The sequence below is a fragment of the Rutidosis leptorrhynchoides genome, chromosome 4, assembly GCF_046630445.1.
Source record: "Rutidosis leptorrhynchoides isolate AG116_Rl617_1_P2 chromosome 4, CSIRO_AGI_Rlap_v1, whole genome shotgun sequence".
Taxonomy (NCBI): domain Eukaryota; kingdom Viridiplantae; phylum Streptophyta; class Magnoliopsida; order Asterales; family Asteraceae; genus Rutidosis; species Rutidosis leptorrhynchoides.
Genome location: NC_092336.1, coordinates 48,689,645 through 48,711,045, shown reverse-complemented (window position 1 = coordinate 48,711,045; position 21,401 = coordinate 48,689,645). Strand labels below are relative to the sequence as shown.

The following is a 21,401-nucleotide window of genomic DNA, read 5'->3' as shown; positions in this document are numbered from 1 at the left end:
TTCAAGATGTTACCATGTATCGAAAGATGGTCGGAAGTCTTATTTATCTCACACTAAGCCGGCCAGACATATCTTATGCAGTTGGAGTGGTTAGTCGATACATGAGCAATCCGAAGAAGCCTCACCTTGATGTTGTACGACGCATCTTAAGGTATGTTAAAGGCACTATTAACTTTGGTATTTTATACAAGAAAACAAAAGAATGTCACGTGACTGGATATTGTGACGCCGATTACGCTGGAGACTATGATACACGACGGTCAACAACTGGATACATGTTTAGTCTTGGATCGGGAGTAATATCATGGTGCAGCAAGAGACAACCAACAGTATCCTTGTCAAGCACTGAAGCAGAATATCGATCGGCAGCATCAGCAACACAAGAAATTATGTGGTTGAAGCAACTAATGGAAGATCTTCATCAATCAACAGATTATCAAGTAAAGCTTTTCTGCGATAACCTATCAGCTATTCGTCTAGCAGAAAATCCAGTCTTTCATGCGAGAACAAAACATATAGAAGTGCACTATCACTATGTTCGCGAGAAGGTCCTTGAAGGAGAGATCAAGATGATGCCAACAAAGACAGATGAACAGGTTGCAGATATATTCACCAAGAGCCTAAGTAAACCGAAGTTTACAAAATTCAGAGAAGCACTTGGAATGGTCTGCAAGACATCGTTGGAAGAAAATTTGCATTGAGGGGGAGTGTTAAAATACAATGCAAATTTAGAATAATATGGAATTAGTATATGTATATGGGTAAAATATCTAGATATTAATATGTATATGAAAAATATCTAGATATTAAAATGTAAAGAAAAATCTAGATATTTATGTGTGTAAGAAATATCTAGATATTTATATGTATAAAAATATCTAGATATTTATATATATCCATGAAAATATCTAGTTTCTAGAAACTTCCATGGAGTAGTATAAATAAGGTGTGAGTAAGTTGTGAAGGAAGTTGTGAGAGTGAAATAAGAAGTGAGTTGTGAAGAAGAGAAGAAGAGTGTGAGTTAGCGAAAGTAGAGAAGATAAAGCTTGTAAGTAATATTGTAATTGTAATTTAATATAAGTGTTTTTGTTAAGTTTCCCGATCAAGCCTTAGTTTGTGTTTAAGTTCTTAGTGCACTTTTGTTGTTCTTATTATATGGTCGGCTCTGCCGCCTAAGTAATACATGGTCGGTTATACCGCCTAAAGATATATGGTCGACACTGTCGCCTAAGTACATTGTGCACTAAGGATTTATAAAATTAAAGGCTAACCAACGTCAAAGTGTTGGTGTAGTGAGTCTAGTATAGTCTAGATCCTCTATAGTGGTGTGTTGGGCTCGTTGAAGCTTCCAACATATGTTTGCTACCATGATTCTTATATAACAAAATGCCATGTTCTCATTTGTTCGTCAATTTCAACTACTTAATTAAATTTCTAAAAAATAAACTTTATAAATTGATATCCTTTTGCTATAGTACGTATTATTTCTTTCGTGTATTATTAAATTGAGGAGCCAAAAACAAAACAGTATAAATTATAATGACATGCCTTAGAGAGTTGCATATATGTTAGTTCATTTCACTTCTTCTAGTTAATCTCACTTTAACACCATGCTTCATCTGAAGCACCATTGAACCCGATGGTTTCACTATATGACCTTCGACTAGATCTATACGATAACGTTGAATAATTGTTGTTGACACTATCTTCATTTCATATAACGACATGTCTTTAGCTAGACAAGTTCTTGGTCCAGCATTAAATGCTGGAAACTTATAAGATGGCTCATGTTTGATCTTTCCTAATTTAGTAATCCACCTTTCAGGCTTAAACTCCATACAATCTTCACCCCATATTGATTTCATTCTTCCCATAGAATAAATAGATAAAATAATTTTCATATTTTCATCAACCTCGTGACCACTTGGAAGAATATCACGCCGTAACGGGATTTTGTGGTTAAACGGAAGGGGTGGAAAAAGCCTTAACGATTCACTTAATGCTCCGTTAAGATAAACCATTTCACATAGCTCGTTTGCACGCCATCTTTTACCCGATTTCACACCCAAATGTGTGTGAATCTCTTTCAAAATGTTATCTTGTATGGTTGGTTTTTGTGCAAGGATATAAAAGAACCAAGAAAGAGTGCTGCTAGTGCTATCTTTACCTGCAACCATCAGGTTAACTAATGTGTCTCTTAAAAACTTCATTTGATCTCCAACGACCACACCTTGATCTTTGAATTCTTTCGCCATAGCTGTTAATACTAAAAAGTTTTCATCTTTATGTGCGTCGTTCATGTTATTCAACTCTTTTGATTTTCTCGATAAACATTCGTATATAAATCTATCAAGAGTTACCCTCGCATCACTCAACTTCTTCTCACTCCCAATTTTAAGTATCTGTTGCAATTTCCAAAGGCTTCTAGGCATATAATGCCTATACAAAATAGCTTCTTCAGCGTCTGCAAACGCCTTCTGACATGGAACGTAACGAAATTCAATAGATAAAGTTTCGGGATCATGATCTAACAACAATTTACAGATAGTATCAAAAGTAAACCTTTGGAATATTTCTTGCAAATCCGTCTCCTTTTCTTGTGTAGAAACGGATTCAAGTACCGGTATAAGCCCTTTTTCCACCTTGTTCCATAAGATTGTTTCTAGTAAGGTTTGAAAACGAGGGTGCTTAAGTACGCTCATGGTGACTTTGCGGTGGATCTCCCATAACTCGCCGTCCGAGTTAAACACGCCATCTCCCATTATATCGAAGAGCTTTTGAAAATCTTTTCCTTTGGGATAATTGTTAAAGTTTTTGCTCAATATGTGATGGATGTCTAAAGGATTGGTTGTAAAAAGCATGTCCATTTTCGCGAACCAAGGCCCTTTTGACATGAATGTTCCGCCCGTTTGAGTTAATACTTCAGTCACGTAATCATGCACTCGGTGTATGTTTACAAGTGATGACGGTGTCATACCAAGAATCGGCCAATTTGTAGGTACAACATCTCTCTGGTTTCGAAATTTAGAGACTAATGTTAGAAGCAATATAATGCTAAAAACTAAAGACCCAACGACCAAGTAATCAAGAAATGGCATGAGGAAAACACGTGACATAGGAAGAGACTAGTTTTATGCTTTATATGAAGAGATTACAGAAAATATATTGTACTTGTTGATCCTTTAAGTAGGCACATGAATTCACTTAATAGAAGGTGATACCAGTACATAATACTCTTATTATGTTTGTTGCGGCTTAATCATGACTGGTTAGCATGTTTCCTTTGAATTGTGAAGCCATATTTAGTAGCGTATCGAAATGACAAATTAAGGAAAGTCGAACCGTCTGAAAGCTGTTTTTAATCAGATGGCAATCGCAAACTAGGAAACAAGAGTTGATATGTTGTGATTAATTGAAACGTGTTACGGAGTATTGTTTATTGTTATCAACTGCAACTAACTTCACGTGAATTAGTTGGTATTTTCACTAAATGTCTTTCTCATCTATATACAAAACCTAAACTTCATGTAAATAAAGTGAAATCTTGTTATGTGAATGAAAATTAGGCCATTCACCAGAACTTTATGTAACTTTACAAACACATTCTGTCAAAATTACTCAAGGATCACAAGAACACCCCTGATTTCTTTACTCAAATAATTAAAATAAAAAGAATTAGTCTTTCAAAGCTAAATTCTGGATACAGGAACAAATGTAAGCATATAAGTATAGGGGGAATTCCCTCTGTTACCAATTGATTTTATTAGAGTACTAAAGGAGTATGACATGTTTGGGCTATCGATTCAAAAGTTCATGAACTTGATCTTGGTTAGGATTGTATATTCCAATGAATTGGATAACGAAAATATAGATGGATGGTAATAGGCACCTTTTTTGATGTAGGATCGGGGACATAAGATCGTGCTTAGGATCGTAAGAACTTACCAACGTTTCCTAGTTGAACTATTATCTTAAGGGGTTTCAACTGTTATTATAGATGATAACTGTTTAAACTTAACCTTAAGATTTGGTAAGGTTTTCAAGCTGTTTTTACGATGTGTGTGAATCCATATTTCACGAGACAGTCAAGTAGGGAAAGGTTTTATGAACTTAAACGACAACAGTACTCAATTCTGTCGAAATAGGATATAAAGGGGTATGATATAATAATATGATATATACAGTCATATATACCCTTACTGAAAATACTCTAAGATAAAGAACCTGTTTCACGTATTCCAAAAGGCCGAATTCCATATATTCTTCGAAGGCGATGTTTTCTATTATTGTTCTTTTCTTGTGAACTTCTTGTTATTTTATTTTAGTGGTGGCCGTCCCCTTCCTGTCTGCCTTTTCCCTTTCTGACCGTTTTCAACAGTTTCTATGGAAAGTCAGAATGTGTAATGTGATGTGAGACTTTGGACATCGATGAAGTCACGCGACCACTTATCACTAGATGATGGTTTCGAAGCTAAATTTGTTGCACGACCAAATGCTCATGGTTATATAAATGTACAAGTATATTGCAATAACACACCAACTATTCTTATACGGAGTAATAAATTAAACAGACTCAAATTTCTCTCATTTCATGCAATGACTTTTCTTGAATTCACTACTACTTTCTCTCTGCTTTTAATTCTAGTGTCATCTTTAATATTGATATTTAGGCATCATAACAAACGGCGCATTCATCAAGCAAAATATGCCGAAGGTTTTAGATGCGGAGCATTGAGCCGATATGGCGCATCATGGGGGTCAGATGCGGCGCATCCAGGTCAGATGTGGCGCATCTGGTGTTGGTTCTCGAATCTGAAACGTGAAAAGCAAGTGATGCGGCGCATCACACATCAGATGCGGCGCATCTGGTGTCTGGCAGCAAGTTGGCAAGTTGCAACCTTTACATCCGAGCATGCTTTGGCCTCCTTTCACTTTAGGTGCAAAGTTAATCACTTTACACCTAAAATTAGGGCTGTGATCATGCCATTACAAGGTGGAAAGCATGGCTAGTTGATAAACAAGATGATTACTTGTCATGATGAAGATTCCTAGCTAGTTGTCATGGTGTTCTTGTTTTCTCCTATATATAGAACTCATTGTATGCAATTGTAACACACCACACCACTCTCAAATATTCAGTAAATAAACGATCTCTAGTTGATCCGTGGACTAAAGCAATCACAACGATTGCATATAACCACGTTATATCTTGTGTCGATTTATTTTTCGCATTTATATTCTTTCGTTCATTAAGTGGGTGAGTGATCTTGAAGAATCACTTGCGTTGTTTGGGTCCTAATATCCTAACAACTGGTATCAGAGCACAAGGTTTCATTAAGGGAACGATGGCGGAAGATGGGAAGTTTAGAATCGACCGATTCGATGGGAGAGACTTTGGCTTTTGGAAGATGCAAATTGAAGATTACTTGTATCAAAAGAAGCTACACCAACCCTTGTTAGAGACCAAGCCCGAAAGCATGGACGATGCCGATTGGACGCTTTTGGATCGTCAAGCTTTGGGTGCTATTCGTCTTTCACTTGCCAGGAACGTTGCATACAACGTTGTGAATGAGAAGACGACGTTTGCTTGCTTGAAAGCACTCTCTAACATGTATGAGAAACCTACAGCTGCAAATAAGGTATTTCTCATGCGTCAATTGTTTAATACTGATGTGCAGCTAGGTGTATATAAAATAGTTTATATTTTACTAGGAAAAACTATTAAATACAATACAATTTTACACAAGATATTTATTTATTTATAGAATGGATATACTTAAACCTTGCTACAACACTTATAGGCAGTGTACCTAATCGTTCAGTAGTGTAGTTTTTAGTAAGTCCGGTTCGTTCCACAGGGAAATCTTTAAACAAAGCTCAACGCTATATTAGTTTACTTTTATAAAAATACAAATATATATATAAGTAATATTATTATTATAAAGGGGGGTTTTTACCGTTTAATGACCGGTTTGTCGATTTTAAGATTTTAGTCGCAGTTAAAACCTAATGTAAAATATAAAATAAATACAAGACTTAAATTAAAGCGTAAAGTAAATAACGATAATGAAATTGCGAATAATAAAAATGCGATAAAATAAAATTGCGATAATTAAAAAGTACGATAATTAAAAGTGCGATTAAATAACAATAAATAAAAGTGCGATAATTAGAAGTGCAATTAAATATAAAATAAAGGAAATTAAATATGAAATAAAAGAATTATGCTTATTTAAACTTCCGTAATCATGATGTTTGACGTGTTGATTTTAGTTTTATGCCCATGGGTTAATTGTCCTTTGTCCTGGATTATTTAATATGTCCGTCTGGTTTTTGTCCATAACAGTCCATCAGTCATAAATATAAATTGCAAGTGTCCTTGTCAAATTATTATTATACCCGAAGTTAAATATTCCAACTAATTGGGGATTCGAATTGTAACAAGGTTTTAATACTTTGTTTAATGAATACACCAGGTTATCGACTGCGTGTAAACCAAGGTTTTACTACTTTGTTAACAATTACACCAATTACCCTTGAATGTAATTTCACCCCTGTTTTAATTATTCTAGTGGCTATTAATCCATTCCCGTGTCCGGTTAAATGAACGATTATTCGTACATATAAATACCCCGCCCATCGTGTCCGATCGAGTGTATATGGTAATTTATAGGGACGCCCAATTGTAAATCTTTATATTAACATTAACAAACTTTCATTTAGTTAAACAAATATAAAGCCCATTAATAGCCCATAGTCTAGTTTCCACAAGTGTCGTTCTTTTGTCCAAACCCCAATTATGGTACAAAGCCCAATTACCCAATTTTAGTAATTAGCCCAACATCATGATTACTTCGTTTTAAATAAGCATAATAATAACTTAGCTACGAGACATTAATGTAAAAAGGTTGAACATAACTTACAATGATTAAAAATAGCGTAGCGTTACACGGACAGAATTTCGACTTACACCCTTACAACATTCGCTAACATACCCTTATTATTAGAATTATAATTAAAATTAAAATTAAAATATAAATTATATATATATATATATATCGTATATATTGAGAGATGAGAGAAAAAAGATTATTGAATTTGATCAGAATTCGGTTGGCTTTATAGCCAGAGTTGATTTTTGGGGCTCCGCGACTCGCGGCAAAATGCTCTTCAAACTCCGCGAGTCGCGGAGATAGTATTTACAGCTCAGTCCTTGGAGTTTTCTCTGCCGACGGTTTTTAATATATATATATAATATATATATAATTAATATAATTAATTATATATTATATTATATTTATATACATAGTTAACTTGTAATTTTTAGTCCGTTGCGTCGAGCGTTAAGAGTTGACTCTGGTCCCGGTTCCGGATTTTCGAACGTCCTTGCGTACAATTTTATATTTTGTACTTTGCGTTTTGAATCTTGTACTCTTGTAATTTCGAGACGTTTCTTATCAATAATTGGAACCTTTTTGATTGTCTTTTGTACTTTTGAGCTTTTTGGTCGTTTGCGTCTTCAATTCGTCGAATCTGTCTTTTGTCTTCACCTTTTATTATTTAAACGAATATCACTTGTAAATAGAACAATTGCAACTAAAAGCTTGTCTTTCTTGAGGAATAATGCTATGAAATATATGTTCGTTTTTAGCATTATCAAATATTCCCACACTTGAGCGTTGCTTGTCCTCAAGCAATATTGTCTTGAAATACTAGAATCACTTCTTTATTCTTCACACTTTGTACATCAGTGATTTCTATACGGCGGTATAAACAATGGTAGTAACGATATGGTTTACAGTCCCACATGACTATAAAAATTTAGATCCATTAAGGAAATTGGATCTTTATGAAAACATTTGATCTTTTGAAATCTAGTTTTTACCCTAGATAAGTTTTCTGATTTGATCCATCATCGGTGTTGCAAAATATATTTGTGGATCAATATTTTGGCTTAAAACTTTTAGGTTCGTGTAATCCACTGCTAACCTTGTATTTGGAAAGCAACACGTCCAGTTTACTTGTTCCGTATATTACCTTTCGGCAAACTACCGTCCGGTTGTAAAGGAAAGCGTTGAACAAGCAACTGTTAAGGCAATGTCCCGTGACATACTTTTGATTATGGTCTATAACGTGTCGGACGCAATTACTATCCTTGGTAGGAGCAATAGTAAAGCTCACCCTTATAATTTTTCGGTCTGGCACAAGGTCATGTCTTTGACCATGCTATGCAACCACCGTTCTTACGGTTGACACCCGATTTAGTTCAGGTGACCTAATGAATTCCAGGTGAATTCCTAGGATTTTACATTCAATGGTAATGAACGCATTGAAAATAGGGTTTTTAGAAAACAAATCGGTTTGTAATTTTGATCAAAATATTTTCTCGTTTAAGCTCGAGTTTAGATATCATCGAATTCCATGAGTTTGAATTCTCAATCTTTAAGGTCAATCTCAAGGATTGAGTAATATCAGTCTTAAAAGCTGATTTTTAATCTTTAAGGAGATTATCCTTTCTGGGGATCTGATTCATTAGTCTTATCAAGCTAATTTGCACGGTGCCTCCCCATTGTACGAGATAAATCCTTCTCATGGTTAGGATAAATCTGACCACTTGGCGACCCTGTTTAATGCTGAGGTCCGTGGATTTCCTGCTGATTTTAGTGATGACTTTTCTAGATTTTTCGTCAACCTACAGCTGGTCTGGACGACAACTTCATGACCTAAATCAAGAAGCGCGTGTCTTTTTCGGAAGACTTTACTTCCTTTTAATGATGGAATTGATTCATCGTGTAGATCCATCTCTTCTTTTCTTTCATCGGGTAAAACAGTTTAGTTTAGTCCAAAGCAAAAGTATTTTCAGTTATTTGTTACAGATATATGTGACATATGTTTAGAATAACTTGGTAAATTTTCCCACACTTGGCTTTTATTTTCCTTTTTATCGTCCTCTATTCCATTTTAAATGAATTTTAACATTTTAGTTTGTTTCTCAATTTATGTCCTTTCCGAGGTAACAATAATTTCGGTGTTAAAACCTAGTTTTATCGTTCATAAATATGTATAAACATGATTTTGAGTTCATTTAATTGAAAATTTTGAAAAATTTTACTAGAATTGGGTAGTTAGTATATAAGACTAGGGCTGTTCTTTATTATCAGAGAGCACTAGATTCTAATACAACTACTGCTTTACTAGTATTTTTAATGGTAACCAAGTGTTTAATATAAAAATTTTAAAATCCGAAAGAATTTAACCCCTTCCCACACTTAAGATCTTGCAATGCCCTCATTTGCAAGAAATCAGTAACAATTTAAATTATTGAGGGTGATTTGTGTGAAAATGATTAAATTTTACCAAAGTTTCCAAATATATTGGCGTTTGTTTGCTGAATGATAAATGGTGCACATCATTTGTTCATTCCGTCTTGTTGTTATTTCACATATATTTTGCATCTTGTCGTCAAAATTAGTTGCTTTTGCTGAACTTAATGCCAGTCTTTGAAAATGCGTTGTTTTACCCTGTTGTGTACATAAGATAAACTGCAACATATATACATATTTTTGAAGTTTGGTATATTACCCCACATTCAAAAATTATTAAAATCTAAGAATAAAAGTTAGATAATTATAAAAATGATTACAATATTAACAAAAATATTAAATGTATCAATAATTACAAATTACAAAATAAAAAAAATAATAATAAGTAAACTAAGGATGATATTGGTACCAATAGGGGTTCCAGGCATAACCATAAGTGCTATAGAATGCTTCGGCAGGGTCATACGTGGGATATGGTGGCTGCATCTCTATCGACCAAGGAGGGAAGACGGGTTTCGGTGTAGGAATATAGTTTCTACCTATATGTTGGCAATGAGCTATGATCTGGTTCTGATGAACTTGCCAATCTTCAAATGCTCTCTGTCTAGCATTTTCGTATTCCTGAGAAGCTATAAACCTATGCATTTCTTGCATCTCATTCCCCCCTCCTACATTACCTTGTTGCTGGTTTCTCTCCACCTGTGGATGTCTACCATGGTATCGTACTGCGGCGTTATTCCGCCTCTTCAAAACTTTCGCACCATGGTATACATTTAAACCTATAGTATCGCGGGGTTCCGGCTCTTCTAGTAATAATCCCCCCCGACTTATATCCACACCGAGATATTCACCAATCAAAGTAATAAAAATACCACCTCCTATTATGCTATGTGGTCGCATCCCCCGAACCATAGCTGATAAATAATAACCCACACAATATGGTATACTTACAGCGCTTTGTGGGTCTCGAATACACATATGGTAAAACAAATCCTGTTCATTTACTTTTTCTTTGTTCTTACCCCTTTGTGTAATCGAATTAGCTAAAAACCTATGTATCACTCTTAATTCGGCTCTATCTATATCCAAATAAGAGTAGTTTCCCCCTTTGAAACGGTGATGGCTTGTCATTTGACTCCACACACCGTGTGTATCAAAATTTTCATCTATCTTTCTACCGTTTAGTATCAATCCTCTACAATCGGCAGACGCTAACTCCTCAGGCGTATATATACGTAAAGCCTGAGCCATGTCCAGTAAAGACATGTGGCGCATCGAACCGCCTAACAAAAATCTAATAAAAGAACGATCGGTTAAACTAGCTACCCGATCATTCAACTCTATACTACATAACAACTCTTCACACCATACTTTATATACAGGTCTGCGTATGGTGAATAAACATATCCAGTCATTAAAAGAAGAATTACCATACCTCTGTACAAGTAATTCCCTAATTGGCCCGGCCAATTCTACAGCTTCTAAGGGTCCCCATTCTATGACCCTCGGTACCTCAACAACCTTAGAGTGAAGAGTATGCAAACCCCGTTGATATTTTGGATAATCTATCCAAAGTCTGTTAAATCTCAGGTTCGGGTGCAACTCTTCCAAGTGCATATCTGAAAAGGTCATGACTGGATGAGGTACATCCTGCTTGTAGTAGTTATCCACCTCCTGTTGTTCCAAATTCTCGGCAGGAGCATTGCGGGCTTGGGATGAAGATTCACCCCTTTCATTCTGCAAAACACATCAAACACAAATTTTGTGCATCCAAATATGCATTAGTGTCAGCAAAATCATCAATCAAAATAATTACAATGACATTATCAATTTATATCAAACTTAAGCTCATTTTCATATTTTCATCAAATCTACACTTTTTCAAATAAGCATATACGAAAATTTTCGCCAAGTTCATAAGCATTCAACTCAAATAACATGTCAAAATAATCATTACTAGCAATTAAACAAGTCTCAAATGGCATTATCTTTCAAAAATCAAGTTCATGAATTTTAGACTTGAAAAAGTCCACTTTAATTCTCAAAATCATGTTTAGGCTCAAAGTTTGGATCATTTAACTACCTAGACATGTTACACTACTCATTTTAGCAACAATTCATGACAAAAATCGGCCATAACCTGTTTATATCAAAAAGCCCCAAATTTGCTCAAGAACACAAACCCTAGATTACTCAAAATTTGAACTTTAAGGCTTCTAATCATGTTAAACAGCATCAATCTAGGTTATACAAGCATAATACATAAACAATTTAAGTCTAATTACACTAAAAAGCATCAAAATCAAATTGAGGAAAAATAGCTCAAGAACATCAAATTTCGAATTAAATGGTGTTTAGGTGTAGAAATTTACCGTTTTTCTTGAGTAATTCTTAGATAGCATCCTTCTCAACATGATTTTAGCAAAAAATTTGGTGATTAACGGTTAAAAATTGGGATTTTTGGGGGTGTTTTTCGGGTTTTTTCGCAGCCCTTTTCGCAGTGTTTTTGGGTGTTTTTGTGTGGGGGAAGTGAACTGATCGTGCAGCTCTTTTTATTTTTTTTTCTGATTTTTGGTCCCTCCGCGAGTCGCGGAGATTTTGTACTTCAAACTCCGCGACTCGCGGAGTTTGCTCTTTTTTTTTTTTTTTTTTTTATTTATAATCATTAACTTATTAAAACAATTAAGTATACTTTAATGTTTTTGGCATACTTTAATTTAATAAGATTAAAAATAATGATAATAAAAGTTCTCGTCCCTCCCTTGGGTAAAGCAATTTCGGTTCAAAAGACCTAATCTTCAACTTACGACGAATTTTAAAAATCATATTCTTAACTTAATGAGATAAAGTAAATTTTTGTTTTTAAATTCACACAACTTAAATATAAAATTCAAAATTAAAAATTAAAAATTCACACCAAACTTAAAATTTGAAATGCATAAAATTAAAATTTTATATTTTAAAAATTAAAAATTCACACCAAACTTAATTTTTTTAAAAAATTCATATTATAAATTCATACCAAACTTATATTAATTTTTCAAATATTTACAATTTTAAATATATTGTTTTTATAAAGTTTACAATATTAATTTAAGATTTAAATATTAATTTTAATTTTAAAAACATGGTAAAAATAAATTTAAAAATCTTTTTGTCTTTTTATCCCACTTTAATCAATCAAATATTATCAAAAATATGCGCCCCTCTTTTCGGTAAAGTAATTTCGGTTCCAAGACCTAATTTAACTCATGACGAATTTTTGAAATATTTTGAGTTGATTGATTAAAGATATTTATACCTTAAGAATAAACGTTAAATTTCGCAGTGATGTAATAAATTTTTGAACGATATCAATAATTTCGGTCGCCAAACCTAATTTTATTTAATACCAATTTAATACTTTTTAGCGAACAAATTAGCGTTTATTATCAAAAGGTTAAAAATAAAAATAAAATAAAAACTGTACAGACATACCTGTGGAATAGATTTCTTAGTTATATGATCTATTCCATTCATAAGATAGTCGGTTTAATTGATTTTTCATGGCTACATAGGCGTAACCTCGAGCATTCAGTATCTTTTCTTCTAAACATATGAACGGTCCGTCTCTGCATAAAGTAACAAATTCGGTATTTGAATAGGTTTGATTATTTGAACATTTACCTCCATGTGACCATTTTCCGCATTTGTGACATCGTTCTAGGTGTCGTGCTCTTCTTTTCGCTGCGGATTTTGATTTTCCTTTACCAAATTGTAACTTATTATCTTCGCATCTGGATTCTTTTCTAACTCCGTCCATTCTTTCTCTGATTACTGATACTAATTCACTCGGTAGTATGTCATTATTACGTTTAGTGATCAAAGCGTGTAGCATTAGACCATGGTTTAGTTCACAGGCAGTCTTCATTTCGTAAAAACCTAAAAAAATAAAAATTCAGAATGGGGGGAGAAGACTAGTTCTTTAGGGTCTGCTAGGGAAAGACCATACGTGTTCCATTTTCGAGAACTACACGAAAACAGACAATCTAACTCTAACAGAAATACATATTATCCTTTAAAGACTTGATTCTCCCCACACTTAGTTAGCTGTGGTATCGAAATTGTGATTAACTTCGTTGTCGACTTCCATCGGACCATGTATGTAATGTTTAACTCTGTGACCATTAACTTTAAATTCAATCCCATTTGAATTTATTAATTCTATCGTTCCGTATGGGAAAACTCTTTTGACTATGAATGGTCCAGACCATCTTGATTTTAATTTTCCAGGAAATAGCTTGAATCGTGAATTGAAAAGAAGAACTCTGTCTCCTTCTTTAAATTCTTTTGAACTTCTGATTCTTTTATCATGCCATTTCTTCGTTCTTTCTTTATAGATTAACGAATTTTCGTATGCTTCATGTCTTAATTCTTCTAATTCGTTTAGTTGACTTAATCGTAGACGTCCGGCTTCATGTAAATCAAGATTACATGTCTTCAAAGCCCAAAATGCTTTGTGTTCAATTTCTACTGGAAGATGACATGCTTTTCCATAAACAAGTCTAAAAGGTGTGGTTCCAATTGGAGTTTTGTAGGCTGTTCTAAAAGCCCAGAGTGCATCCTCCAATTTAATGGACCATTCCTTTGGATTTGATCCTACGGTTTTCTCTAGAATACGTTTTAAAGCTCGGTTGGTATTTTCAACTTGTCCACTTGTTTGTGGATGATATGCGGTGGAGATTTTATGAGTTACTCCATATCTTTTAAGAACTTTCTCAAGTTGATTATTACAAAAATGAGTACCCCGATCACTTATTAAAGCTTTCGGTGTTCCAAACCTTGCAAAAAGACGTTTTAAAAAGTTGACTACAACTCGTGCATCGTTAGTTGGGAGAGCTTGTGCTTCCGCCCATTTAGATACATAATCAATGGCTACGAGTATATATAGATTATTATGAGATTTTGGAAATGGACCCATAAAGTCAATACCCCAAATGTCAAATACTTCACATACTTGGATGACATTTTGTGGCATTTCATCACGTTGACTTATTTTTCCGGCCCTTTGACATGCATCACAGGATTTGCAAAGAAGGTGTGCGTCTTTGTAAATTGTAGGCCAATAGAATCCAGCTTCATAAACTTTTCTTGCTGTTAGTTGAGGCCCATAATGCCCTCCTGTTGGTCCTGTGTGACAATGGTTTAAAATTTTACTAGCTTCATCTCCAAATACACATCGGCGTATTATTCCATCGGGACAACTTTTAAACAGATGTGGATCTTCCCAGAAATAGTGTTTTATATCACTGAAGAATTTCTTTCGTCTTTGGTACGATAATCCTTTTTCAAGGAATCCACAAACTAAGTAGTTTGCATAGTCTGCAAACCATGGGATTTCTTTATAATCTATCTTCAATAGATATTCATCAGGAAAGTTGTCTTGTATGGCCGATTCATTTAGAACTTCTAATTCAGGATTTTCAAGACGAGAAAGATGATCAGCGGCGAGATTTTCTGCTCCTCTTTTATCTCGGATTTCAATATCAAACTCTTGTAAGAGTAAGATCCAACGGATTAATCTTGGTTTAGCATCTTGTTTTGAAAATAGGTATCTAAGAGCAGAATGGTCGGTATAGACCACCGTTTTTGCTAGAACGAGATATGATCGAAATTTGTCAAAAGCAAAGACAATAGCAAGGAGTTCTTTTTCAGTAGTTGTATAGTTCGTTTGTGCTCCTTGTAATGTCTTACTAGCATAATATATAGGTTGAAATCGTTTTTCAATCCTTTGTCCTAAAACGGCTCCCATTGCAAAATCACTTGCATCGCACATTAGTTCAAATGGTAGATTCCAATTTGGTGTTATCATGATCGGTGCATTAGTGAGTTTTTCTTTAAGAATATTAAAAGATTTGATACACTCATCTGAAAAGATGAATGGCGCATCCTTTTCTAGGAGTTTATTCATAGGAGTGGCAATTTTAGAAAAATCTTTTATGAAACGTCGGTAAAAACCGGCATGCCCTAGAAAACTCCTAACTCCTCTAACATTTGTGGGATGCGGAAGTTTAGCAATTACATCTACTTTAGCTCTATCCACTTCAATTCCTTCTTTTGAAATTTTATGTCCAAGAACGATGCCTTCTTTAACCATGAAATGGCATTTCTCCCAATTAAGTACTAGATTTGATTTTTCGCATCTAATTAGCATTCGTTCCAGATTAACTAGACATGATTTAAATGTATCACCGAAGACTGAAAAGTCATCCATGAATACTTCCATGCATTCTTCTATCATGTCATGAAAAATCGCCATCATACACCTTTGAAAGGTTGCAGGGGCGTTACAAAGTCCAAATGGCATGCGTTTGTAAGCAAAAGTACCATAAGGGCACGTGAATGTGGTTTTCTCTTGATCTTCGGGTGCTATTGGAATTTGAAAATATCCGGAAAATCCATCTAGAAAACAATAGTAACTATTTCCGGCTAATCTTTCCAACATTTGATCTATGAAAGGTAAGGGAAAGTGATCTTTTCTGGTGGCGTCATTTAATTTTTTATAATCAATACATACACGCCATCCTGTTACAGTCCTAGTAGGAATAAGCTCATTTTTCTCATTTGTAATGACAGTCATGCCACCCTTCTTAGGCACACATTGAACTGGGCTTACCCATGGACTATCAGAGATTGGATATATCAAACCTGCATCTAGCAGTTTAATAATTTCCTTTTTAACAACATCTTGCATATTAGGATTTAGTCTTCGTTGACGTTGCACATACGTTTTATGACCTTCTTCCATAAGGATTTTATGTGTGCAATACGAAGGACTTATTCCTTTAATATCATGAATCTTCCATGCAATGGCTGGTTTATGAGCTTTCAACACAGAAATGAGTTGTGATTTCTCATTTTCAGTAAGAGAAGACGATATTATTACAGGTAATTCAGATTCACCATGTAAATAAGCATATTCCAAATGGTTTGGAAGTGGCTTTAACTCTAATTTCGGGGGTTCTTCTATCGATGATTTATATCGATATCTGTCTTCTTCTTTTAGCATTTGAATTTCTTCTGTTGTTGGTTCATATCCATTAGCTATAAGTGTAACTAACATTTCAGCTTCATCAATTGGTTCATTACTTTCTCCTAAAGAACATTCTCCTGTTCCTTGTAATTCTGGAAATTCTTCTAATAATTCTGCATGTGCATCTATAGTTTGAATATAATAACATGTATCATCTGCAGATTGTGGTTGTTGCATTGCTCTATCAACTGAAAAGGTAACACTCTCATCCTCTATACTTAGGGTCAGTTTCTTACCGAACACGTCTATCATTGCTTTAGCCGTGTTTAAGAATGGTCTTCCTAATATGAGAGGAACTTGAGAATCTTCTTCCATGTCCAAAACAACAAAATCTACTGGAAATACTAAAGTACCAACTTTAACTAGCATGTTCTCCATTATCCCTCTAGGATATTTTATTGATCTATCGGCTAGTTGTATGCTTATTCTGGTTGGTTTCAATTCTCCAAGGTCTAGTTTAGCGTATAGTGAATACGGCATTAGATTTATACTAGCACCTAAGTCTGCCAATGCTTCTATTGAACTAAGACTACCCAGAAAACATGGAATTGTGAAACTTCCTGGATCAGATAATTTTTCTGGTATCTTATTCAACAGCACTGCTGAACAATTAGCATTCATAGTAACAGCCGAGAGTTCTTCCATTTTCTTTCTATTCGTGATTAGATCTTTCAAGAATTTAGCATATCTAGGCATTCCTGAAATCACATCAATGAAAGGAAGATTTACATTTATCTGTTTAAACATATCCAAGAATTTGGATTGCTCGGCTTCAAGTTTTTCTTTCTTCATTTTACTCGGGTAAGGAAGTGGTGGTTGGTATGGTTTAACATAAGGTTTATCCTTAACTGTGTTATCTTCATTAACCTTTTCAACTACCGGTTCTTTTTCCTTATCTTGATCAGGTTGTGGTTCTTGTGGAGTAGGAATAGTTTCATCAGAAGTTACAGGTATTTCAGGTGGTTTAAGTGTTGTACCACTTCTTGTGGTAATGGCTTTAGCTGTTTCATTCCGGGGGTTAGCGTTTGTATCACTAGGTAGACTTCCCGGTTTTCTTTCACCTATTAACCTTGCTAGGTTACTTACTTCTTGTTCCAGATTTTGAATAGAAGCTTGTTGATTTCTAAATGCTTGAGCATTTTGTTCATTGGTTTGTTTTTGAGATGTGAAAAACTGCGTTTGAGTTTCAACTAGCTTTGTCATCATATCTTCTAAATTCGGCTTTTTATCATCGGTTTGTTGTGGTGGTTTGTTTTGAAAATTCGGTCTTTGCTGATTATAAGTATTATTGGATACTTGTTGATTGCTAGGACCTTGTTGGTTGTTGTATGGAATATTTCGGTTATAATTCTGGTTTTGATTGTAAATCGGTCTTGGCGGTTGATAATTATTCTGATAATTATTTCCAGGCCTTTGGTTTATGTATGAAATATTCTCTCTTTGTTCCATTGTTAATTCAATACTGAGACAATCTTTTGTCAAATGTGGTCCTCCACACTGCTCACAACTAATTCGTATTGAGTGAATATCCTTAGTCATCTTTTCCATTCGTCTCTCGAAAGCATCTATCTTTGCCGAAATGGAATCTAAATCATGGCTAGAATCGGCTCTAGCTGCTTTAGATGATCTAATGATATCTTTTTCTTGGTGCCACTCATGTGAGTGGGAAGCAGTGTTATCAATAATTTTGTAAGCATCAGTTTCGGTTTTCTTCATAATAGAACCACCAGCTGCTATATCTATGTCTTTTCTTGTAGTGATGTCGCATCCTCGGTAGAATATTTGTACTATTTGACAGGTGTCTAAACCATGTTGCGGACATCCTCTTAACAACTTTCCATATCTTGTCCACGCCTCATATAGAGTTTCATTTGGCTTCTGTGTGAACGTAACAATTTCTGCTTGAAGTCTTACGGCTTTAGATGCAGGAAAGAATTGTTTAAGAAATTTGTCAATTAAAACATCCCATGTATCAATCGCCCCTTCAGGTAACGATTCCAACCAATCTTTGGCTTCTCCCTTTAAAGTCCAGGGAAATAACATGAGATATATCTGTTCATCCTCCACTTCTCGTATTTTAAATAGTGTGCAGATTCTATTAAAGGTACGTAGATGTTCATTTGGATCTTCCTTCGGCGCACCACTAAATTGGCATTGATTAGTCACCATGTGTAGAATTTGTCCTTTGATTTCATAATCTGGCGCATTAATGTCTGGATGAGTAATTGCGTGACCTTGGCCAGTGCGTTTAGCTCTCATTCGGTCTTCCATACTTAAAGGTTCCAGATTCTCCATAATTGAATTTGTTGAATCGGTATCACTAGATGATTCTGATTTAATGGTTCGTTCCTCAACAATCTCTGTTTGAATGATTGGTGGTTCCGGAGGAAAGTTTAATGGTTCAGGATCTACGAACCGTTCCTGAATATTCTCTGGATTCTCAATTGTGAGGTTGGGTTCAAAAAATGGATTATCGGAAATTTGAACTGAAGTACTTGGTTGACTGGATGACGATTCTAAAGAAAAATCAACGGCGGTTATATTTGCTAAACGATGTCTTGATCGAGTTACAGGTGGTGAACGTACAAAAGGTGATGAACGTCTTGCTCGGTGCATTCACTGAATATCCTATTAGTTTTTAAAAGGAAAGAAAAATTATAATAAGTTATCCAATCAATAGACTTTTCTGATTTTGCCCACGTTTCGAATAGCCAAAAGATGCAGCAGAGGGGCAGGATTCGTTTGGTCTCAATATAATTGAGGACTGTTTGGCTCCAATAACCCGGTCCACGTACAAATCCAACTATTACTACGAACCAGAAAATTTTGATGTCTATCAATTTAACCACTCAAAATAAATTTTCGTAATTTTAAGAAATTTAGATAAGAAGTAGAAAAAAAATTCTAAGTCCTAAAAACTAGAATGGCGAGAAATAAGAAAGAAAAAGAGTTCGTCGAAAAAAAATGGTTGAAAAATAAAAGGTGACGGAAAAATAAAAGAAACTTATAAAAACTTAACTAACCTAACCTTATTACTACAACTAACTTAAAATTATAATCGCAAATTGATATTACTAATTGGAATGATAATTGGTACATAGTAAAAGGTGTCTAAAAATATTAAAGCTTACAGGAAAAACTAAATCCCAAATGAAAATAACTTAAAAAGAAACTAAAACTTAAAAAGGCGTCGCAAAATTCTAAAGCACCTAAATCTTAGTCTAAAGAAAAAGCACTTAAGGAATTCTACGGCAAAGCCTAAAAATATAGGAGTAAAAATAACTATAGCAAAAACTAAGTTTAAAATTAATTATGAGCTAAAAATACAAAAGTTATGCTACAACGATTAAAAAGGGACAAAATATAAAAATATACAAAAAGTTGTAAAAAGTACAAAAAATATTATTTTTATATTATTTATTTTATTAAACTATTAATTTTACAATTTAATAAAACTAATTTAACTAAAATATATAAATTAAATAAAAAGTAAAAATAAAACTAAAACTAATAATAATAATAATAATAATTAGGTTTAAATAATAATAATAATTAAAAATAACCCGTAATTAATGCAGATTTAGGGTTTTTGTCCGTGTGTCAGATGGTCTCCGCGAGTCGCGGCAATTAAAGAAGAAAACCCCGCGAGTCGCGGGGTTCAGAAATTCAGTTGACAGCTTTGAAATTTTACGCGTTTTCTTTATTTATTTATTTTTTTTTTATTTTCTGTTTTCTGTTTTTTAATTAAATAAAAGATATTTAATAAAACTTATATTTTTATAAACTAAAATAAAAATAAAGAAACTTATAAAACTTAAATATTTAACAAAATCTTAAAAATACATATATTTTTGTTTTTCTTTTTATATTTTTGAATATTTAAAACGTATTTTTACAAAAACGACTTTTAATAAAAGTAAACAAAAAATCTTTTTTTTTTTTTATATATTAGCGTTGCGCTTCCGGCTTTTAAGATAGTCCCCGGCAGCGGCGCCAAAAATTACTTGATGTGCAGCTAGGTGTATATAAAATAGTTTATATTTTACTAGGAAAAACTATTAAATACAATACAATTTTACACAAGATATTTATTTATTTATAGAATGGATATACTTAAACCTTGCTACAACACTTATAGGCAGTGTACCTAATCGTTCAGTAGTGTAGTTTTTAGTAAGTCCGGTTCGTTCCACAGGGAAATCTTTAAACAAAGCTCAACGCTATATTAGTTTACTTTTATAAAAATACAAATATATATATAAGTAATATTATTATTATAAAGGGGGGTTTTTACCGTTTAATGACCGGTTTGTCGATTTTAAGATTTTAGTCGCAGTTAAAACCTAATGTAAAATATAAAATAAATACAAGACTTAAATTAAAGCGTAAAGTAAATAACGATAATGAAATTGCGAATAATAAAAATGCGATAAAATAAAATTGCGATAATTAAAAAGTACGATAATTAAAAGTGCGATTAAATAACAATAAATAAAAGTGCGATAATTAGAAGTGCAATTAAATATAAAATAAAGGAAATTAAATATGAAATAAAAGAATTATGCTTATTTAAACTTCCGTAATCATGATGTTTGACGTGTTGATTTTAGTTTTATGCCCATGGGTTAATTGTCCTTTGTCCTGGATTATTTAATATGTCCGTCTGGTTTTTGTCCATAACAGTCCATCAGTCATAAATATAAATTGCAAGTGTCCTTGTCAAATTATTATTATACCCGAAGTTAAATATTCCAACTAATTGGGGATTCGAATTGTAACAAGGTTTTAATACTTTGTTTAATGAATACACCAGGTTATCGACTGCGTGTAAACCAAGGTTTTACTACTTTGTTAACAATTACACCAATTACCCTTGAATGTAATTTCACCCCTGTTTTAATTATTCTAGTGGCTATTAATCCATTCCCGTGTCCGGTTAAATGAACGATTATTCGTACATATAAATACCCCGCCCATCGTGTCCGATCGAGTGTATATGGTAATTT

General features: G+C 33.8%; 1 protein-coding gene across 1 annotated transcript; it reads right to left on the bottom strand.

The window, feature by feature from the left end:
- Positions 1-1,568: 1,568 nt before the first annotated feature.
- Positions 1,569-3,098, bottom strand: LOC139904555 (alkane hydroxylase MAH1-like). Its single transcript, XM_071886475.1, has one exon. The coding sequence runs from the start codon at positions 3,096-3,098 to the stop codon at positions 1,569-1,571; it is 1,530 nt and encodes a 509-aa protein (XP_071742576.1).
- Positions 3,099-21,401: the final 18,303 nt, after the last annotated feature.